We start from the raw sequence: 21,589 nt of genomic DNA on the forward strand, positions 1-21,589 counted from the left end.
TTATGGTAAGTTAATTATAAGTTAATTAAGCACTATTGTGGTCATGCTGCATATTCCTAAACTAGACTTTAAGGAAATTAGATAATGTAGGACCAGCCTTAATTGATTATTATGTGGTGTAAGTTCCTAAAATACTTTTTCTAAATTATGATGATTTGAGTCGAACACTGTAAAGCTGGGACTTTATCCAATAGTCACACATATTGAGAAATAAGCCGGTTAACCCAATGTGAAGACGTTGTCAGGATGGTATGTCTTATTCAGGAGCATTTACTGAAGCTTGACTGAGTAGAACAGAGTTACAGTACAAGTGAAAACACTTTGCAATACCACTCAACTCTGTTGCTACTTCTGGACAAGAATATTTAAACCCTTGAGTAAATCCTTACCCTTACTACCTCCAAATAAGATTATTCTTCACACATCTATACTTCTGTTGGTTATTGAACAATGAACAAGACAATGTAATGATTAAAGTTAACTGAATACGTCACTTGTATACGTCACTTAGAGGACACCACTCTGACAATCTGCACACAATCTTACCTTGGTTACCATCTGATACAGTCGGCTTTAACAAAAGAGCTGCATACCCCATCCATCATCAACAAACACAAAGACTAACCGGTCTGAGAGAGACATTTTGATACTTCCTCCATACTTCCTCCTTAGGGCCCGTTGTTGCACATTGACCGAGTCATCGCTTCAGCTTTTACTTTGTAAAGAGGCGCAGCTACACAGCTGTGCTGGCTTTACAGTAATAGGAGCCGCACTGATGGAGGTGGGCGTCCTCAGTTATGTCACGCCAAGAGCCGGGAAAAGACACTTTGGGTGTTTGCATGTGTATGGTCATTGTGTTGGTAGACGGTATCTTTGGTGTCACAGTACGGCATGTTGCAAGCTTTCAATGACACTCACCAATCATTGTTAACTATTTATATGCTCAGAGAGCGTATTTCTGCTTTGATTAGGTGATCATTTTAGTGGGGTTTTTGTTGTTCTGTTTTTTTTACCTGGAGATTATTTACGCGACAAGGTGTACTCAACGTAAATGATCAGTCTAACCGGAATTCTCATTTTCCGGGTGTATTGTATCATTTGCTCGCCATTTTTCCCTCATCACTGACAAGCTACAATGGAGGTCAAAGCCGAGACGTCAAAGATACCCTCTGATGAGAGAGAGTTTCCTCTGAGACCCATGGATCTCAAAGTGATCGCCGAGAAGACCGCGGACGCAGGGGCGCAGAGACCCACATGGAGCAGGCGGCTTGAGTTCATCCTGGCTACGGTTGGGTACGCGGTGGGACTGGGCAATGTCTGGAGGTTTCCCTACCTGTGCTACAGCAGCGGCGGAGGTGAGGCTGTCAGAGAGGGCAGGAATATCGACTGGACTGTTGTAGTATCCTTAACCTGGTAAATGCACCAGCAGAAGGTTGGGAGAAATGACTCAGCAGTGGTATATGTATGTATTTTCAGTAAATAGCTTTTTATTTTGGATGGACTTTTTGTTGTAGTGCTGTTGTATGGGCATCATAATTCATAAAGTATCCTACATTAGTAGGATACCTGTTTAAAGTAGCCTATAGCAGTCCCTCAAAAGCACTGTTAATACACTGTCTATTGAACACAGTAGACTGTATGTCCAAGTATGTCATTAAGTTCATGAAAACACTTGGAACATGAAAAAAAGAGGCAATGTTCACTAGTATTTTGAGTGCATTGATTAAAATACCTTAAAGCATAGGATTGCATTTTTCTATTCTGTCTTAAAACAACAGTCAGGTGCCCATATGAACACTGCTTGCCCTGTTTATACTGACTATTAAAAGATCCCCTTCAAATGTGCTTTCAATGTAAGTGATGGGAGCCAAAATTCAAGTCACTCATATAACCTTATCTGAAGCTTCAACAATCGGAGTTAGTCTTAAGTGATATATGCCACATTTACAGTCTTTTTAACATCAAACTCCCTTTTTGTGTTTCCTTGGATAGTGTGTCCCTGTTGAGCTCTGGTGGAAGTATAATAAAAAGAGGGACTTTGGCACTAAACAGACTAACATTAAAAGATATTGACATGATTTTACTCATTTGGACAGCTGAAGCTTCATATTGGATCTTCTGATGACCTGTATGAGCAGGAGGAATGATTATGGCAAGAAAAACTTGTTTCAATTTTCATTTGGGCACATAACTGTAGTTTTTAAGACATACTTGAAAAACTGTGAATCCGTCCTTTTAAAGTCTGTAGCATTAAGAACAGTCACATGCAGGATGAATGCTTCAGCAGTACATGAATGCCTTTTCACAGAACAATAGTCTTAGTCATAACTAAATGTGAAGAAAAGTTCATCAGTGGTGCTGGTTGACAAGAACAACAACACACATTTATTTAGAAGTTCAAGTTGAACGGGTTATCTACCATACATTGAATTAAATCCATAATTATTAGCTCCATCACTTCTGAACCCTGCAGGATTTAGAGTGGTCTGGCACCCAACAGACACTGAAGTAGGCAAGTTGAGACAGGTCATATACTGCCCCATCTGTCATTAGTTCATTAGTTCTCATCAAACGGTTATATTGACGAAAACACACTGACAGTTAGATTTTAAGAGACTGACACTTGAATAATTATAGTACATTGCCCTACCCTTTTCTAAAAGGTCAACACATTCTTATCCAAATGTTCAGTTAAGAGCAGCCAAAAAAAAAAGATTGTTTAACTATTACATTTAGTAAGCACCCTACACTAATGTTATACGAGTAAATATTTCTCTGTCTCTCATAATGTTACTATGCTGAAGCCAGGAATGACTCAGCAAAATTCAGCATAGCAACCACCAGCTATTTATCTGTTGTTCAACAAGAGCTCCATACAAATTTGTCCTCATTGTCATTACATTTGACTATGTTTGATGGATTATTTAAGTATGTTTGTATGACAGTGATAAATCATCAAGCCTTTGGTTATAAATACAGCAAGTCATTCATAAATGATGGTTGCCCAGATGGCTTTTTCCAGAGAATAGAGGGTTAAACAGTGTTTATGAAGTTTGATCCTGATTTAAAGGACAAGGCTATCTGAGAAGACAAAGCAAGCTGAGTACAGGGATACAGATATTTACCACGTGGGCTCAAAATGTGGCACTCAAAAATGAGTTCATAAAAGGATATTTGCAGCCAATTTTAAGGTTATAAGTAACAACCTTGAGACCAGTTATACAGTAACAATGTCATAGCAACTATTTATGATTTAACAGTTTAATTACCACCGAATCCTATATACTTGACATACTTGGAACATGAGGTACCTGGAGCATCTGCCCACTTCTTTTCTGTGCTTCTGATTTAGGTGCCTTCCTGGTCCCTTATCTCATCATGGTGTTCCTGTGTGGCATTCCCCTGCTCGTTATGGAGTTTACTATTGGGCAGTACACTCGTTTAGGGCCAGTGCATGCTCTCGTCAAAATCTGTCCCTTGTTAAAAGGTGAGTCACTCTCCAGGCCATGAGACGAGGATGAACATATGCTGGATTTTTCTGATTTTTGGGTACAGTCCTCCTTTTTTTTTTGGTCTGTGTTGCAGTCATTTCTAAAATTTACATGTACATCTTTTCTCAGTGCTACTGTCTTCAGTTACTTATGTGTGTGTGTATATATATACACACATATACACATATAACATACACTCCACTCCACTACATTGCTGAACAAGTCATTACTGAACAAGTTACAAGCCCAAATACTAAATTATTAACCAGCAGTTCCTAGATATCCCAGTTGATCAATACTGTGTGCAAACAACTAGCTGCATGTTTTTGGACCTAGACTATTCAAGGAGTGGATATCACCTTTTTAAGCAAATCTAAATCATTCTATGGCAGACTTATAGATTTTGTATTTTACATATATTTTAATACTTTAACAAAAAGTGAAAATAAAAGATAAGATGAAACTCCATCTCCATGGTTAGACGAGGGAATTTCAGTAGCAATGTAATAGCTTTCAATCGAGTAGTTTGTTGTAATGTTTTTAGGGGGACAAGTTTACACTAAGTAGTGTAGAAAACAAGAAATGTTTTAAAAAAAATAGAAGGTAATATGGTGGTGTACCCAAATGATTAAAGATAGACGGTGAAATTACAGTTATCACTATTTGCACATTAACAGGTTGACTGTTTATGAATTCAAACACACATATTGGATACCAATTTGTTGGACACATTATTAGTTGGACAAAAACCCATGTGCATTCGCTGTTAACTGATTGTAAGAATAAAGGAACTAAGGTTACTTCCCCACTGAAGTTCTAATAAATCAATCAAACGTATTATATTCCTCTAACCTACATTATGGGTATGTTTTTTTTTTAGATTTATTTTGGGCTTTTTTGCCTTTTATTTAGAAGTAACTGGCCAGTAACTGGCATAGAGGCCGACAGGAAACAGGCAGAGAGAGAGGGGAATGACCTGCATAGGTCCCTGGCTGGATTTGAACCAGGGACGCTGCAATTATGTGGCATGTGCTCTAACCATTGTGTGTCTCTCCTAAAGAAAAAGAAGAAGAACAATTCTTTATACAGGTGGTAACAAATCTGTAGAATTACTGGTAGCAGTGCATTCATGAGTGATGTCCTTGGATGTGCCATGTTAGCATTTTTATTGACTGACTATAGCCAATGAGCAAACTTCTCATAAGTGATAAAATGTGCAACTGTTGGTTGTTGTGTCAATTTATCTCTGCCAAAGAGGCCAAGTTGGCATGCCTCAGTAGCCTACTGGCTAAGACACATGCCACATAACTACAACACCTGTGCTTTGATTCAGTGACAACGGACTCTATTGCATTTCGCTTTCCCATATCTCTCTGTCTCACTTCCCATCAAATCTCTCCACTGTCATTGTAAGAAAGGCTTAAAATGCCTCTAAAAATATATATTTAAACAAGTCATGCTTTTGATCCTTCTTGTTCCTTCTTTTATGCATTCACAAAAAATACAAAACATTTTTTGAAATTGGAGATGTTGTTGAATGACCTGATGAAACCCCTGCCCCTGTCTCAACATAGGAAAGCATGGCAGCTGGCAGGAATGACGTTTTGCAGCATTTCTTGTCATAGACCAGTAGATTGTGGAGAGAGTGAGAGAACCTCCCCATGATGTTTAACATTATGTTTGTGAAGCCTCCTCCTCTCCACAACCAACTCCAAAGCCTCCAGAAAAGTCTCGAGCACAGATTCAGGCTCACTGATCAGTTTGTTCGGATAGTGTCAGTGATGCCCCAGCAGATTGCACCAGCCAGCACAGATTAACTGCACTTAGATCAATGAGAATATGTGGCATGACAATGTATCCTGTGTTTTTCTTTTACTGTATGTTTGATGCAGATCTAGAACATTTTCTGCTTTTTCCGTTACCAATTTAGAGGACTGTACATCGTTGGAGTGCTTAAAAAATGAAATCTGTCCTTTTCTGTTTGATAAATGGATTGTTTTCACATGCTGATGGATGAGAACTTGTTAAGCTATCACTGCTGTAATCAATTACTCTTTTGATTACTGATCTCCAAATTTCCAAAATGTCTTAAAGTACATATAATTAAGAATGAAAAAAAATCAAATCATCTCAAACCCTTAAAATCTCCCTATTTTAGTGATTAAGTCTGAAATGGGTGACTGAAAATATGCTCTTACAGTCTACATTGCCCCAAGACATGTCTTAAACATGGGAAATTGTTTGCATGGGTGTAAAAAAAACAAAACTGTTATGAAAAAAGTGTTATGAAAAAATCATGATACACACAAGGAGGTAATTGAAATCTTAAATCACATATGTAAATGTTCGCAGGCTTATCTGAATGAAGTGAAATGTGTGGACTCAAAGAGCACTGACAGTCACCTGGGAGCTCATCTGAATCATTATTACAAATCAAACAAGCTCCCAGCCATCAACAATCAATTGGTGTAAATTGAAAATGCTGTCTGTCTTGTTCTAACTTCAGATTTTTCTCCATAGTTTTCTTATCTCCTTAAAGACAGAGATTATCTACCCGGTCAAAACGTATGGGTCCTTCACTTGATTTATCGCTCATTTCTTCCTGGTTAATGCTCTGTGCTAAACAAGGGCCAAAAGCAGGTAGTTTTTTCTGTATGTTCTTTTGAATGATTTCCCTGTACAACTCAGTGCAGTGATGTACCTGTGATTTAGGTGCCCACAATGATCTTATCATAAATAAACAAATATGCTCATGTTTAATTTACTGCAGAATGCTTAATCACAGCATATTAAATGTATAGATTTTCTGCCAACTATTGTTTGTCTCAATGAGGGCATCTAGAGGGCAGGTGAAGCTTTAAAAGGTAATAAACTGCCAAAGAATCAGGGCCAGGGGAGGGTATCTCTAGCTGAGTCTCTCCATCTTTTGCTGCTATGCCTTGTTTTTGAGTCCAGCAGACTGATAATGTTTTGGCAGTTTGAAATGATGCGTCACTACACCACTTGGAGTGTGGCTGGTGTACCAGTGGAGCAGTCAACCATGTAAGCTAGATGTGTAGAGTGAGGCAAACAGGCTATCACAAAGGAAGAGGTGCTTAACATGGACAAGACATAGTGGTTTTAACTGATCCTGGAGCTCAGAGGGGGCTTTATTTGGCTCTGTCACTATACTGACACAGAGCTGTTTTTCGGCCGCCTCTCCTTCCACTTAACCAGATAGTGACACTGGGTCCAGTAGAGCATGGCATTCCAAACTTTCCACTAGGACTACAAAAACAAGCTTTCTGAAAAACAGGAGAACCACATAGACCCTCATAGATCCGGTTTTTGTTGTGGTCAGTGGTAAAAAAAAAACCAAAACAAAAAAAAAAACCTACTGAGGGGTTGGGAGAAAACACAGATGTTCTGTATTATGGGAGGTTATTTGCCAGCCCCCCCCCCCCCCAAGAAGTTACTGGTGGTAGCCAAGAGATAATCTGGCACATAAACACACCTTAAACAGAAAATTGTTATTTATACTTTGGTGTTTGTGTAGATCAAACGAACAAGTTAAAAATGTTGTAATCAGTGATCATTTGGTGGATTTGTACGGAACCAGGCCATCTTTTTCCAGTCTTAAGGCTAAGCTAAGGTCTGCTGGCTCCAACTTGGTATTTAGAGATATAAGAATCTTTCTTCTCAACTGACTCTTGACAAGAAAGCCAAAATGTAAAATTATTGCTTTAAACTATTGATATCAGACTATAAAACACTATAAAAAGTTAACAGCACAAACAGTAATGCAAATTTTTTAAAGAAATTACAGACAAACAAAACACTGTGTAAAATGTCCTGTCAATGATATTTCATAAGTATCCTTTGTAAATTTCAAAGAGTTTGACCCACCTCATCCATCACTGAAGTGTTGTTGAGCAAAATAATAAATTCGTATTTGTTTAGAGGCCAATATCTTTTGCAGGACAGTTGAAAACAAATAGAAATACACACATATGTAGACAGACTCTTACATTCTAACCTGAAACCTGATACAGAACCACAGGTGTTAAAAGACAGAATAATTTACTTCAGCTGCAGCAGGACTTTGAGCTCACCTTTTCATATTTGGCTAAGAGTCTGTTGCATTCACAGGTCAAATGACACAGTGGAATTTCTAATCCATGGCTCCAGGAATGCCTTTTATCTTTGACTGAGTTTGCTTGACTTAATCTTGGCTACCACTGACCAGAGATTACCCCATGGAACTGACTCTTCTCTGTTTTCTATCTTTGCTTGATAGAGTATATCCATAGTCTTAATTCTGGGTCCAAATAATTGACATACTGTAAAATATGGTGAATGAGAGTGAGTTTTTAACAGTTTTAAGAAGTAGTGTGTAAAACTTCATTCCCACAGATAAAAATTAAGACATGACTGAACTTATACTTTGTGTCTTGTCCCCCCTTACATGTCACTGCAGGAGTTGGCCTGGCCACTGTTGTTATCTCCTTCGTCTTCTCCACGTACTACAATGTGCTCATGGCTTGGGCACTTTTCTATTTCTTTAACTCATTTGGAGCGACGCTACCATGGAAGTCTTGCAACAACACGTGGAATAATGTGGGAAACTGTTCCACCGGTTTCCCCGGCAACAACACCCACCTGCAGTCTGCCAGCCAGCAGTTCTTCGAGTGAGTTTAATGCATTTTCAGAAGCAGAATATTTAACATTGATTAGAGCTTTGGTCTAGACTGAAATATCACGACTATAAGATGGGTTGTCATTACATTTTGCACAGACATTGATGATCTCCAGGAGATAAGTCCAAGCAACTTTGACCCCCTGCCTTTTCACCCAGTGTCATCATTAAAGATCAAAACTTCAAGTCTGTCCAATACTGTGGTTTATCACCAATTACCAGAAAAACAAATGGCATTCTCAGCCTCAGCTGTGCTTTGTGGGTAGTGTTAATTATCAAATGTTTGCATGCTAACATGCCAAAACAAGATAGTGAACACTGTAAACCATATACCTGCTTAACATCAGCATGTTTGCATTGGCAGGATGCTAGCTTGCTGATGTTAGCATTTAGCTCAAAGCAATTAGCAATAACTACAACATCACAGAGCTGCTATAATGGCTGTAAATTGTCTTGTTTTTCTGTGTTACATTTAATGCAAGGACCAGCCCTAAAATGACATACTGTTTTGCTTAAGGATGGGAATATCTTGTTATTTGTTTTCCAGTCTCAAACTTCTGGAGAAAACTGATGGCATTGAAGAAGCTGGTGGCCTTCGCTGGGAAATATTTGGCTATCTCATTATTGCCTGGGTCTTTGTGTATTTATGCATATTTAAAGGCGTCAAATCCACTGGCAAGGTCAGAACAGATCTCCTCTTCTGCATGATATGGTTATGCATGGTGATGATAATGATTAATTTCGAGTCCATGTTTTTTTATTGTTTGGAAATTCAATTGCACACAGCGAGAGGTTTACAGAGTTCATAGTCATAGTCTATTGTCTGAAGGCTAAGTAAGTATTTCACATTTTACATAAAGTGAACATCTCAGATAAAATGCATCATATTTCTGCTTTTTGCCTGCAAGTGTTTTTTCTTTACCAGAAGAGTTTTGGAGTTGCATATCAAAACACATTACTTTATAGCTTTGTGTGATATACTGAGATTAACTAGCTAACTAGTTTTAATGTGATGAAATAACCTCGAAACCAAAACATAAATCATTGTTCTTTGTTTCACTCAACAAACTACAGTAGCTCTAACTATCTGTTGCCACGTCAACTGCACAACCAAACCACATGTCAACTAATTTCTGCTTTCCACTGATTGTGTCACACAGGTTGTATATTTCACTGCCGTATTTCCGTACTTCATCCTGTTTGCCCTGCTCATTAATAATGTGCAGCTTCCTGGAGCCAAGAAGGGTATCCTGTACTTTTTGACACCTGTCTGGAGCAAACTGTTTGAAGTTAAGGTGGGACATGATCAAAAGAACAAAAGAATAATATTAAAAAATAGGTTACACATTGACAGGAGACAATTAATGCCAACTTATTAAGGTTTAAATCAAATTGTTATTTCCTACTGCAGAGATTGTTACATTTCACAGCTAACTTGTCTGTACATTGGAGACAGTTGGGAATTTAAAAAGAATATCAAAAAAGAAGAATCTTGTGTTTACTCAAGGTTCAGCAAAAGCCAGAACTGCAAGAGCAAAGAGGGGAAGAGATTATTGTTGCAATGAACTCAGTAAAATGCTTAGGTTGTACACATAAAGGGCAACTTAGAAAGAGAAAAAAATTGGCTTTGAAGATTTATGAACAGCTGGCAGACCCAAAATTTCAGGACAGGAAGCCAATAAAAACTGAGGGAAAAATATTCTAGTGAGGTACTGGCTCACAGGCACACGTGAAAAGGAAAGAATGGACAGGCACATGCTCATAACTTAGATACACAAATTTCATCTTAGAAAGATCAATGTTTAGGCCATCTTTAAGATATCAGAGATTTATGTTTCAGGATGCATCCGGAGTGAGGCTGCTTAGATAGATGGATAGATGGATAGATGGATAGATAGATAGATTTTATTGTCCCATGGGGAAATTTGTTTTCACAATCTGTCAGAAACACCACTGAACGCGAACAATATACACACACCCGCTGTACAAACACCACCAAACGTTGGGAACACATAAATACACACAGACTGTACAAACACCACTAAACATGAGCAACATGACACACATCACACTCAGGAGGGCTGGGTCCATAGAGCTAAACTAGAGGAACAGCTTCCCAAAATCCAGTGCAGGAGCTTCAAATCTCCCAGAATATAGCTGGGTCTTGACCCCTTAACCTCTTAAAAACCATTGAGAAGCTCCCTGATACAGTCAAAATACAAATTCAGTAAATAGCTCATGTCAAATCACCAAAACTTCTCAAACAGAAAAGGCAGAAGGTTAATCTTCATGTTCTCCTTTATCTCTAACACAGGTTTGGGTTAATGCAGCTGCCCAAGTGTTTAACTCCCTTGGGATTGCTTTTGGTTCCATGATTTCGATGTCTAGTTACAACAAGTTCAACAACAACATTATCAGGTAAAGTTAGTGTAGTTGTACTATGTCTTATGTGATACTGTATGTTTTTCCCAATCCTGTTTATTTGTTGAGATTGCTTATTACAGAGTACTAAGGAGTTTCTGGGACTACCATATTAATATTATACATGCCAGAATTACCAACATCTTCATTGGATAAAGCTAACAATTTGATATCATACCTACATTTCAGGCATGAGGTTTGAAATTAGTGGTAGAAATATTCATTCAATGCCATCTCCCCTCTTTCAAAGAAGTTTGGGTTCAGATATTGAATGAAAAATAACAGAAGTAGAAACAATACAAACACTGTTGTGCCTCTGTTTTGAAACTTGGGAATGGAGCTGGACAAAGCTACAAAATGATAGTCCAGTACAAGTCCAATGTCAGGCAAGACAGCAAATACATATTCAATTAAGTAAACATTTTGCAGAGTCAGGTTCCATCATGTGTCCTTATGAAAGAGGACACAAGATGGATAGCAAGTGCACATCAACAACTATTTTGGCTGTCTGACAAAAAGTGCCCCTACCAAAGTTAAAACTAAACCATTGGATAAATGTGGAAAACACTTCTAGTATCAAACTCTGCACATGCATCATTGTGCTCAGTCAGGCTCAAACATCCAGCTGAAGAAACAAGAAAAACACATTTTTGCCTGCAGGGTGACTTTTAAAATACTATAAATTCCAAGTTTGCATTGTAAGACTAGCTTCCAGATGACTGTTCAGCTCACAACAGATTGTTTGTCTTAAATATCTCCATTTTTGGTTATTTTCTTTCTAAATGTACTTTGTTTACTGCATTGCTATGCACTTCAGCCGCTGCATGTGCTTTCTAAGAAGGTTACTCCCAAACAAGAACTAAAATGAACCCTGTCCATTAAACTCACCATTAGTCCACTAGTAACTTTGACAGGTTTTAAGACAGTATATGCACCACTGAAGGCTGCAACCGCCTGTTGGTCTGTGGGAGAAAACAGACCAGAAAACCTCAACTGCCAACCTAGTCTATTATTTGTTTATTATTTACTTTGTTTGATATTTTTGCTTTAATTTGTGATATTTAAAACTACCATTGGCAAACTGGGAGTTTGGTTAAATGTCATAAAAGCTTAAACTAGCCATTTTGTGTTTTTATTTTCCTGAGATTCCTGGATGCTGGAACTGCAATGAAATTGAAATTGTTTATTTTGTCTTTCCTCCTTCCCAGAGATGCTTTGATTGTAACGGTAGCCAACTCGTTCACGAGTTTGCTGGCTGGATTTGTGATCTTCTCAGCTATTGGCTACATGGCTCACATACACCACCTCCCAGTGAACAACATATCTACCGGTGGTAGGTATAGGAAGACAGAATAGTAGACTTGTTATGTAAAGTATAAAATGCATGATGTCAGGATGTTACAGAAATAGAGAGGGACACACAAATAGATCCCAAAATCTGCTGACTTCTGCACAAGTTTGTTTTTCTTTTCATCCTCCTGGGAGTGTTCTTCCTTTTTCCCATGGAAAAACGAGACACAGCCACAGACATCATGATGTGCACACCCACACTGAATAAGTCCAAGTGTGGAGATCACTCATGGATAAACAATTTCTTAAAGCAGCACTTCACGATATTACACATGGTTGTCAGTTTACTTGTCATACGATGTACGCAGTTGTACATTATCTGTGGTTTTAAGTTTTCCAAAGTCAAAAATATTATCTTGGCTTGGCCTTGAAACCTAATATTCTTTACAGGAAAGTCCCACAAAGTTGTGTAATTTGTAAGAAACTGGCATTTAGGAGGCATGGAGGTCTAATTAAAGACGCTATTAAAGCAATGGTTCAGCTTAATTTCGACCTAGCGTCATATGCACCATTACATCTATCTAAACACCGCGTCAGCCCTTTTTTTTCATTTGGTCGCAAATTAGTGGTGTTAGAGCCATCAGCCAAATGGCTTAGTACAGGCGCTAATGGAACCAACAGTGTATCTCGTAAATGACCCCACTAATAATGCCTGGATTGTTATCAAACTTCTACAGTAGTACAAATAGGGTCTTTACTCATAAGTACATGCATTGGAAAGTTTGTAAGTACACCAGGAGTTTATTAAAATAAACTCTTACCTGATGACTTTTACTCTGCTGCTACTGCTAAAGGCTGTATACATCGTTGAAATCTCATACAATCACTGAAATACTGTGTGGTCGTGTGAGATCCCGCACAGAGCACATCGAATGTGAAGTTTATTATCTTTTTATGACACTAGATTTCTATAATGAAATGCAGTTTGTAGTCTATTTTTACTGCTCAGTATAACTATTTTTTTATAGTGGAATGCCTAGAGTGAATTGAGGAGTCTCACAGCCTGAGGAGAAAAGCTGCTCTGTAGTCTGGTGGTACAACAATGGATGGAATTTTGCATTCATAAGTTTCCTTAAGAAATACAGTCGTTTTATAGGCATAACTGCAACATGAACAATACTGTAGTGAGGTGTAAAGCATTTAACCAAAGATGCCAGATATCAGAGGGCAGTGGATTACAAAAAACACAGCACTTTGAGGAAAAAACAACCCAACAAACAAAACAACAAAACAAAGTGAGTTTTGGTAACCAAATGCTTTAATAACATCTGAACTGAAGCTTTGTCAGTTAAGTAATGCATTATTGAAAACAGAGACAACTTGTGTTCAGCCTCTAGGTCAGATGAAAATCCTTTGAAATGGATGATCAACACACTGTATCACTGTCAGCATAAATGGTGACTAACTTGTGATCCGACCAGAAAATGTGATTTGCTGATAACTGCTTACATTTCCTTCAGAAGAGTCATCTTTATTAATACTGTGTGGACTTGATTGGCCATTCAACATACTCTATTGTCGAACTCTATTTTCCTCCTGAACCTTTTGAAAACCAACACTTTGAAATAATTTCAGTGGCTGAGGTTCAGGACAGTCCGATGTGGAAGATTAGCAGATTAGTTAATGATTAATCCAAACTTAAATTCGTTTAAAGGTAAAGACTAGGCATGCATGATTTTGAAACGTGTAACTACACAACAATAATGGTATTGTATATGTTTAAATTTTAATACAAGATTCAAGATTGAAGATTTCTTTATTTAGTCCTGAAGGAAATTTGTCTTGGACCATACGGGCTGCTACAGTACATATAACACAAAACATGACAAGAAAGAAAAAGACTAGTGCACTAGTGCTAACAGTGCATTGACATAAGGTGCATACATTGCATCACATTACAGAATGGAAGCCCCTCGTTAACGGCCTGAGTTTAACAGAGCAATAGATAATGGGATGAATGAAAACTTATATCTGTTCAGGTATCTTTTCTTGTTTTTAACTGGAACTCTGTAACATCTGCCAGAGGGTAGCAGTACGTATTCTGAATTCAAGACATGAGAGGGGTCGGCAATTATTTTCTTAGCCTGTCTAAGTACAGTTTCCTCAAATATTGCCTGGAGGGTAGGGTGCTCCCTCACCCCCATCATTTTCAAAGCAGTGTGGGCTAGTCTGTTGATTTGAGACTTTGACTTCACAGTTACGTTGCCAATACTCACTAGAAACAAGATAATTCACTTGATGAATATTTTTTAACTGTGTTGCAAAGACAGTGTACAGATGAAAGTCTCTGGATTTAATATGTACGAGGTAAAACTATCCTGTACTCCATCTTCCTCCAGTAGCTGTAACTTATAGCTTAATTTATTATTTATTGACCGTAGCGCGTAAGTATTGTTTTGCCATGTCACATTGTCCCCCTGTGAAACAGTATCCAGTGGTGCTCTTTAACACTTTATGAAACTAGTATTTGTGTACAGAAGCTACTCGGGGTTGTTACTGTGTTGGTCACCAGCATTATGCTAGTTTAACTGTTGGTGGTGTTTTGTATGCTGTAGTTTCAGTGAATGGTTATAGTTATCACTTTGCAACATCTGTTGTTTTACACAGTCATGAGTTGAATTGTGCATATAGTATACTTGCCTCCAGTGTCATTTTGTAAATTAACTTCTACTAAACAATACTACTAAACAATACCTGTGTTTGGGCTAAATTAGGACAGTAAAGGCCTAAATTAGGACAGTAACAGTCCTAATTTAGCAATAAAATTACATAATTGTCGTTTTTACACCTCAGTATTTGCATTGCATTTATTTTACTTCAGAATTTTCTTTAGTGATTTTAACACTAGAGTGGTCACATAATACATTCAGGTGCATAGTTGAGTTACAGCAACAGTAACAGAGTACTGAAGGAAGGTTCCAGCTTAAATCCCACCCACCAGAACACCCTAGATTCACCCACCCAAAAAAAAACAAAAAACCCATAAAAGGGTAACACACTCATACCCAGGCACACCAAGGGACTCGCAAACAATATAAAGTAAAGTAAACACATAAGTAAGTGCTCAAAAGGGAGAGGGGGAATAAAGGGGGAGAGGGGCAGTACTCAGACATTTTCAGCATCAATAGTTAGGGAGTCTACATGGTTTACAAAAGGTTGCCACATCTCATAGAATGTACATAAGGAACCCTTGAGGGAGAACCTTATCTTCTCCAAGGTGATACATTGTAGCATTTCATGGATCCATTTATTGTGAGTAGGAGGGGAGGCATGAGTCCATTTATGGAGGATGAGCCTTCGTGCAAGTAAGGAAGAAAATGCAATAATGTGCTGTGAGGACTTACACAGGCCATGTGTGGGGGAGATGCCGAAGAAGACCACAAGGGGTTCTGGGTTTATGGTTTGGCCTATAACGTCACTAACTGTTATGAATATTGCAGACCAGTATTCTGATAGTCGTAGACATGTCAGAAACATATGAATGTAATCAGCAAGGAAGCCTTTACGTCTATTAAACTCATCTGTTCTGTCGGGGTAGATTTTGGCTAGCCTAGCATTAGTGAGATGGACTCTGTGCAAAATTTTACATTGCAGCAGGCCATGCCTTGCGCATATGGAGGAAGTGTGTATGCGGTTTAATATTCGTTTCCAGCACTCATCAGATAGTGAGGACCCATGGTCCCGGGCCTAGGCAGCCCTTAGGGAAGGCAGTTGGTTTTGTGACAATGTGTGAACGTGATTATAAACAATTGTCATGAGGCCTTTTCGTCTGGTGCTGAGAGATAGGAGTTGGTCAATCATTGTTTCTGGGGGGCGATTTGGAAATTGAGGATAGAGGGACTTCACAAAGTGTCTAATTTGAAAAAAGCGGAACAGGTGTGCGTTTGGAAGGTTAAACTTAGCTGACAGGTCTGCAAAGGAGGGAAAAGTATCCTCAATTAAAGAGATCTTTGATAAAGTGGAGGCCTTTTCCAGACCAAGATATAAAGGCTGTGTCAGGGCAGGAGCGAGAAAATAAGTGATTGTGATAGATTGAGGAGAGAATGGAGGGAGAGTGTAGGCCAAAGGTTTTCCTGAATTGGGTCCAAATCATCAATGTGTTTGTAACAACAGGATTAGAGCTGATTCACTTAGCGGTGATGGGCAATTGGTAGCAGACTACCGACCAAAGTGAGGAGCGTGAAGACGAAGTCTTAAGCCTGGCCCACTATGGGTATTCATCTTGTGTGTTGTAGGTGGACCAGTAGAGGAGTTTAATGATGTTGCAAGCCCAGTAATAATAGCGAAAATTAGGGAGCCCCAACCCGCCCTTAGATTTTGGAAGATAAAGCGCTGATCGACTGATCAGCTAAATATTTACTATGCAGGTATGAGCGTGCTATCAATCTGAAGCAAATAAGTATATTTCTCAAAATGTGTAACTATTCCTTTAAGAGGTTCCAACAAAATCTCTATTGTTAGAGCAACTGTTCAAATGTGTATATTTATGTACATTTCCATTATATAGTTAGCACTAATGATACTTACTGTATAATGTTTCAGGTCCTGGTCTGGTGTTTGTTGTTTACCCTGAAGTCCTCTCCACCATGCCCGTCTATCAGCTGTGGGCTCCTCTGTTCTTCTTTATGCTGCTGTGTCTCGGCCTGGACAGCCAGGTAAATATCTCTGAAGTAAAAACGGTGTCCGATGGGGGAAAAAAATATCTGTGAAGATACACAATCACAAATTGTTCTTTTGGCAATAAAACTCTTGAGCGTTTTAACTTGTTTCTGTAGAGAATATTCCCACATGCGTATCAAAAACTTGAAGTAAGAGAGATTTTTTTTCAGACTTCAGTATTTCATGATGAAAGCATACTCAAAGCAGAACAAGTGTTGTAATTTCTTAAAAGGCAAAAGATTAGGAAATATTTCTTTCCACTTGTGTCACAAATGTGTAGACCATTTGTCAATAACTGTCTACCAACAGGTGTACCACCTTTTGCCTATAATCTTGAAAATGATTATACACACTCACATACAAATTGGGAATCTTGCATGATCAGTGCCCTGCTTTGTCAGCCTTGAGGCAGAAACAGACTACTAGTATAACAGTACAATCAGAGGTACCCTAGGATGATGTGTTTTTTGTGTCTTTTTTCCCCCTTTGACTTTTGAGTTTAAGCTGATTTACATTGTATCTCAAAGCTGATTACTAAAGTATTGGCTAGTGTTCTTACATCTCTCTAATTTAAGCGTAATTAATGTATTTTAAATTATCAGGTAAATTATGCAAAGTATTGGAATAAGTAGCTATACATACAGTACATTCTATGTAATCTTCAGTAGGTGAATTTGCTTCTTTTTCATTGTGGAAACAAATATCAAAATGACCAAAGATATATCTATCTTTCTGCACATCCAGTATTCCAAACATACTCATATTCACACAGTTTTAAGGCTTACATTCATCACTTGCAGCTATGTTTGGTCATGTTTGCTTTTACTCACATCTGTTTCCTTTGTCATGGTTACTGAGCTCATCAGACAGCCTCATTATTGCGCTCCCAAACGAGTTTGTAAGCATAGTCATTACTGGACAAAAGGGATTTTTTTTAATGTTACAACCTCAGACTTAAAACTGTGTTGTCTGTGTGCTGCAGTTTGCCACAGTTGAGGTGGCTGTGACATTCATAAAGGATGAGTTTGGCCACAAAATAATGGGTTTCCTAAAGAGAGAAGAGCTGCTGACCCTGGCTGTGTGCATCATCTGCTTTCTCCTTGGGCTTCCACATGTTACTCAGGTAAGACCCTGGTAGCTTTCAGATTATAGCCTACGTGTGGCAACAGTCATCACTAGTGACAGTTCTTTTGTCCCTTCAGACATTCTCTCTCTCTTCTTCTCCCTTGTGCACAGGGAGGTATCTATGTGTTTCAGCTGATGGACCACTACACAGCTGTGGTTTCCCTTGTGTTCCTGGCTTTCTTTGAAGTTGTAGCCGTATGCTGGCTCTTCGGTAAGATCCAAAGAAAGTTCAAAGGCTCAAGCACACTTGCACTGCTCACATAGTACCTGCTTTAAGACCACTAAGCCACCAGAACATGCTGTGGGTGTCCAAAAGTCTGTTTTAGTTACTTAGTCAGGACTTGTCTTTTTTCATTAGGTGTCCCACGCCTCTCTTTAATGATTAAGAGGATGCGAGGAAGAACTGCAAACATCTACTTTCGCATCTGTTGGTTGCTGCTCTGTCCCATGTTGGTGCTGGTGAGATCCTGTTTGAACTGTCTAAATAAATCATGTATTTGTGTTCTAAACAACAAACTTGATCAAATAAGATAAATGCAGAGCGATGGCGTAGCAACGGTGTCGCTCTGACGCAGAAGCATAAATCAGCCTTGAGAGGACGTTCCTGTAAAGGTCCCGCCTCCAGAAACGGGGCTTATGTTTGTGATTTGGAGCTATGTCCTACTGATAGTAAATTTGTAATTTACAATGACTGCAAAGCAGCATAATAAATATGGCAGTGCCATATTGGCACTTTTTTCCATACTTTAAGTTGAAGTTGTTCTCTTATTTTGCAGTGTTTACATGTGGAAAGCCATGTTGCATTTATGTATGCATCCAGTTGGTCATCACAATAAAATCAGGCATAATGTGTTAATTCAACAATAGGAGATATGTTATGTTGTTAACAGTTTTGGTGTAAAAAGCCTACATATATCGGTATCGGGTGATACCGGTATCAGAAATTAACAGTTGGGGAATATCGGATATCGGCAGAAAAGTCAATATTGAGCATCCCTAGTTATAATCCTATCCTTTTTTTCTCTGTAGTGCATACTGACCTCCAGCATTATTCAGTACACTCCTGTTCACTATGGGAAGTACAAGTACCCAGTGTGGGCTGAATGGGTGGGTTGGGGAGTCTCACTTGTCTCCATAATATGGGTTCCACTGGGAGCCATTCACGAGCTCTACAGAAACAAAGGCTCACTTCTTCAGGTGAGTACAAAACTCAAACAGCTGATTGTGTAAACAAGGTGAGAAGTGTTGTCTTTTAGCTCAGGTTGGAGGGATGGTTCTTTTGCTTTTTTCTGAGCAATTTCCTGTTGTGCTGTGCTTCCTTTTGTTGAGAAATGTGCCCATATGTTTTCTAAGCAATCTGTTGAACATGCGTGTTACTCTGTGATTGGTGACCTGAGCATGTAGGCCAGTGGTTAAGACAAAGCTTGCACCATACGACCAGTGGAAATGTAGGATAGCTTAGCTATGACAACGCAAAAATGTAAAGGTGTTTCAACATCTCAAAGTATCCAACACCTCTCAAACTTTGTGAGAACAAAAATTGTAAAGGAGGAGTGGATATTTCAGCATTTGATGGTGGATTTAAATCTGGAGTAAAATTGAAACTTTTTTTTTTATTAATCAGTATAATAGGTATAATCTAAAATTAGTATAAACAAGAGTTTGCTGTGTTGTGCTCTCTGTTGTGTATCAGTGCATGAGTGGACCATACATTCTTGATCACATGTTTGTAAAACAATGTTTATTTCTAACATTTTGTCTTCTCTAACCCTCAGAGACTTAAAACCGCTATGACTCCCACAATAGATCTGGATACTGAGGATCCCCTGCCAGAAAAACAAAACCTTGACAACCCAGCATCTGAAGCTTTATTTACTTCCGTAGCATAACATACAGTGAAAGCCTTTTCCGCATCTTTAGGTACCAAACTATGTGATACAGAAAAGTTTTTAATGCTTCTTACTGATGGATAACACTTTCAAAAAGTTAAACTTTATTCAGTTTGTTCTACCAAAGGATTTACTTTTAACTTTAGCCCATTGTACATACATGTGACTTCAAAAACTCAAGCCACTTATTATTTGCAGTTGACATCAACAGTATGGAAACATCTGTTGCACTTTACATGCTGGACACTGAAAATCTGAGTTTTTGTTTATTAACTAAAGATTAATTTATTTTGATTAAGACATTATCGATCACCTGACCTATTATGTCAAGACTATGCAGGTCGTCAACCAAAGACTAAAATTTAAACAGTTGATTCGTCTTTTTAAAAATGCTGTTTGCTTGTTGCCTCTGCTGTGTTGTTCTCTTATTTTGAATAGTATAAAACCTTTCCCACTTTGTCACTGCCAGTTGAAGGCAGCTGCCTGGTTACAAACTTAGAAATGCTTGACTTGAGAATTTGACAAAGATTGACTGACTGCATCATTGGTTTTGACTGTGAGGCTGCTCTGAGGAGCAGCTTCAGGATCCACAAATGGTTAGAGAGATGCAGTCAAAGACATTTAATTGTTTGTGAGGGAAATATTTAGCATGGGATTACCATAACTTTGCCATATTTTATAAGCTGCTAAAACTTGAACACCTAAGTAGAGGTGAGCAGAGACAAACAGACAGATACCGGTTTTGTTCTCTGGTCCTCGTTTCTTTAATATTTTACATCCATTTGTCTCAAATACACCCTGCTGCTTTTAGAAACTGTTGTTTGATGTCACTGATGTTCACACCTTCATCCAGAACAGTAAGCAACATGATCTGGGTTAATATTACACACATGTGGACAACATAAGCTCATCTGGTGAATCAGCGAGGGGATTACATCTGATCTCCACATTTTTAATGGTGTATTTGACATTATTTGAAACTATCTTGGAGCAGGTAACTTACAATAGATTTAGGTATTATAAGTGGAGCCTTTGATCCACTGTCATAAAATTGAATTGGACTAATAAGGGTAGATAATCTGCAGGACACACAGTCCAGTAACTTTCCATTCTCTTGTGTTCTGTACTCTATTGACCCAAACGCCTACAGTTAATCGCTAACTGTTTTATTTCATACTGCCTAACAGAGAACAGGCAAGCGAAAAAGTTCCCTCTGGTGAAAGCATGATTTACTCAAGTCTTAACTTAACAGTAGTGTTAAGTAACATTTGTTTTAAATGATTGACCAGTTTCTGAGAGCAGGAGATGAGTCTGTTGTTGGATTGTACCAGATTTTATGAAGGTTGAAATGATGTAACTCTCTTTACCTCATCAGTAGGAGTCACCAGAGTTAAGATCTTTTTGAAATGGAAAGGACCAGATATGTGAGATTGTCTTAGATGGCATGTCATAAAGCACATAATTGGCCTTTTCTGATTTACTAGGTGGATTATCAAACAACCTCTCATTCAGGAGTGCCTTCTATCCAAAGCACTTAAATCATGCACTGATATTAAATGCACAAAACATCTAAATATAATATTGTAATGATGCAAGGAACAATGAGTTACTTTAAGATCCTTTTGAACAAAGATTTGTGCATTTTACATCTTATTTCTATTTAAAAGGTCAACTTCTGTCACTCCAATTAAGTTCTTAAATTGTATGTGTTTATTTGTACAAGAAACCAACTAACCCCTGTAGATTCAAGTATAAAAAACCCTTTTTGAGCATTTAAGAAGAAAAGCATCTGTGTCATGGAACTTAATGTTACCTGCCTCAAGTGCCTCCACGAAACTTTTTACTTTTACATAATCTATTTTTAATTAGAAAACTGAAAAGTTTTTGTATTTAAGATGTTGCATCCCGCAAATGTTTCTGTAAGCGGTTTTTCTTTAACTTGACTTGTTTTTGGGTTAAATATGAGAGGATGATTTAGA

General features: G+C 38.3%; 1 protein-coding gene across 5 annotated transcripts; it reads left to right on the plus strand.

The window, feature by feature from the left end:
- Positions 1–959: 959 nt before the first annotated feature.
- si:ch211-225b11.1 (uncharacterized protein LOC561694 homolog) lies at positions 960–20,268 on the plus strand. Of its 5 annotated transcripts, none has more exons than XM_053325824.1 (13): positions 960–1,355; positions 3,353–3,487; positions 7,948–8,158; positions 8,714–8,846; positions 9,327–9,461; positions 10,481–10,584; positions 11,796–11,920; positions 16,480–16,592; positions 17,579–17,719; positions 17,833–17,932; positions 18,080–18,180; positions 18,751–18,918; positions 19,497–20,268. In XM_053325824.1, the coding sequence occupies exons 1-13, from the start codon at positions 1,136–1,138 to the stop codon at positions 19,608–19,610; spliced, it is 1,800 nt and encodes a 599-aa protein (XP_053181799.1). In that variant the 5' UTR covers positions 960–1,135; the 3' UTR covers positions 19,611–20,268. The 5 variants fall into 5 exon arrangements, with proteins under 5 accessions (XP_053181799.1, XP_053181800.1, XP_053181801.1 ...); XM_053325825.1 differs by having other exon boundaries at positions 1,234–1,462; XM_053325826.1 differs by having other exon boundaries at positions 1,234–1,413.
- The last annotated feature ends 1,321 nt before the right edge of the window (positions 20,269–21,589 follow it).

The sequence above is a fragment of the Scomber japonicus genome, chromosome 9, assembly GCF_027409825.1.
Source record: "Scomber japonicus isolate fScoJap1 chromosome 9, fScoJap1.pri, whole genome shotgun sequence".
NCBI lineage: Eukaryota > Metazoa > Chordata > Actinopteri > Scombriformes > Scombridae > Scomber > Scomber japonicus.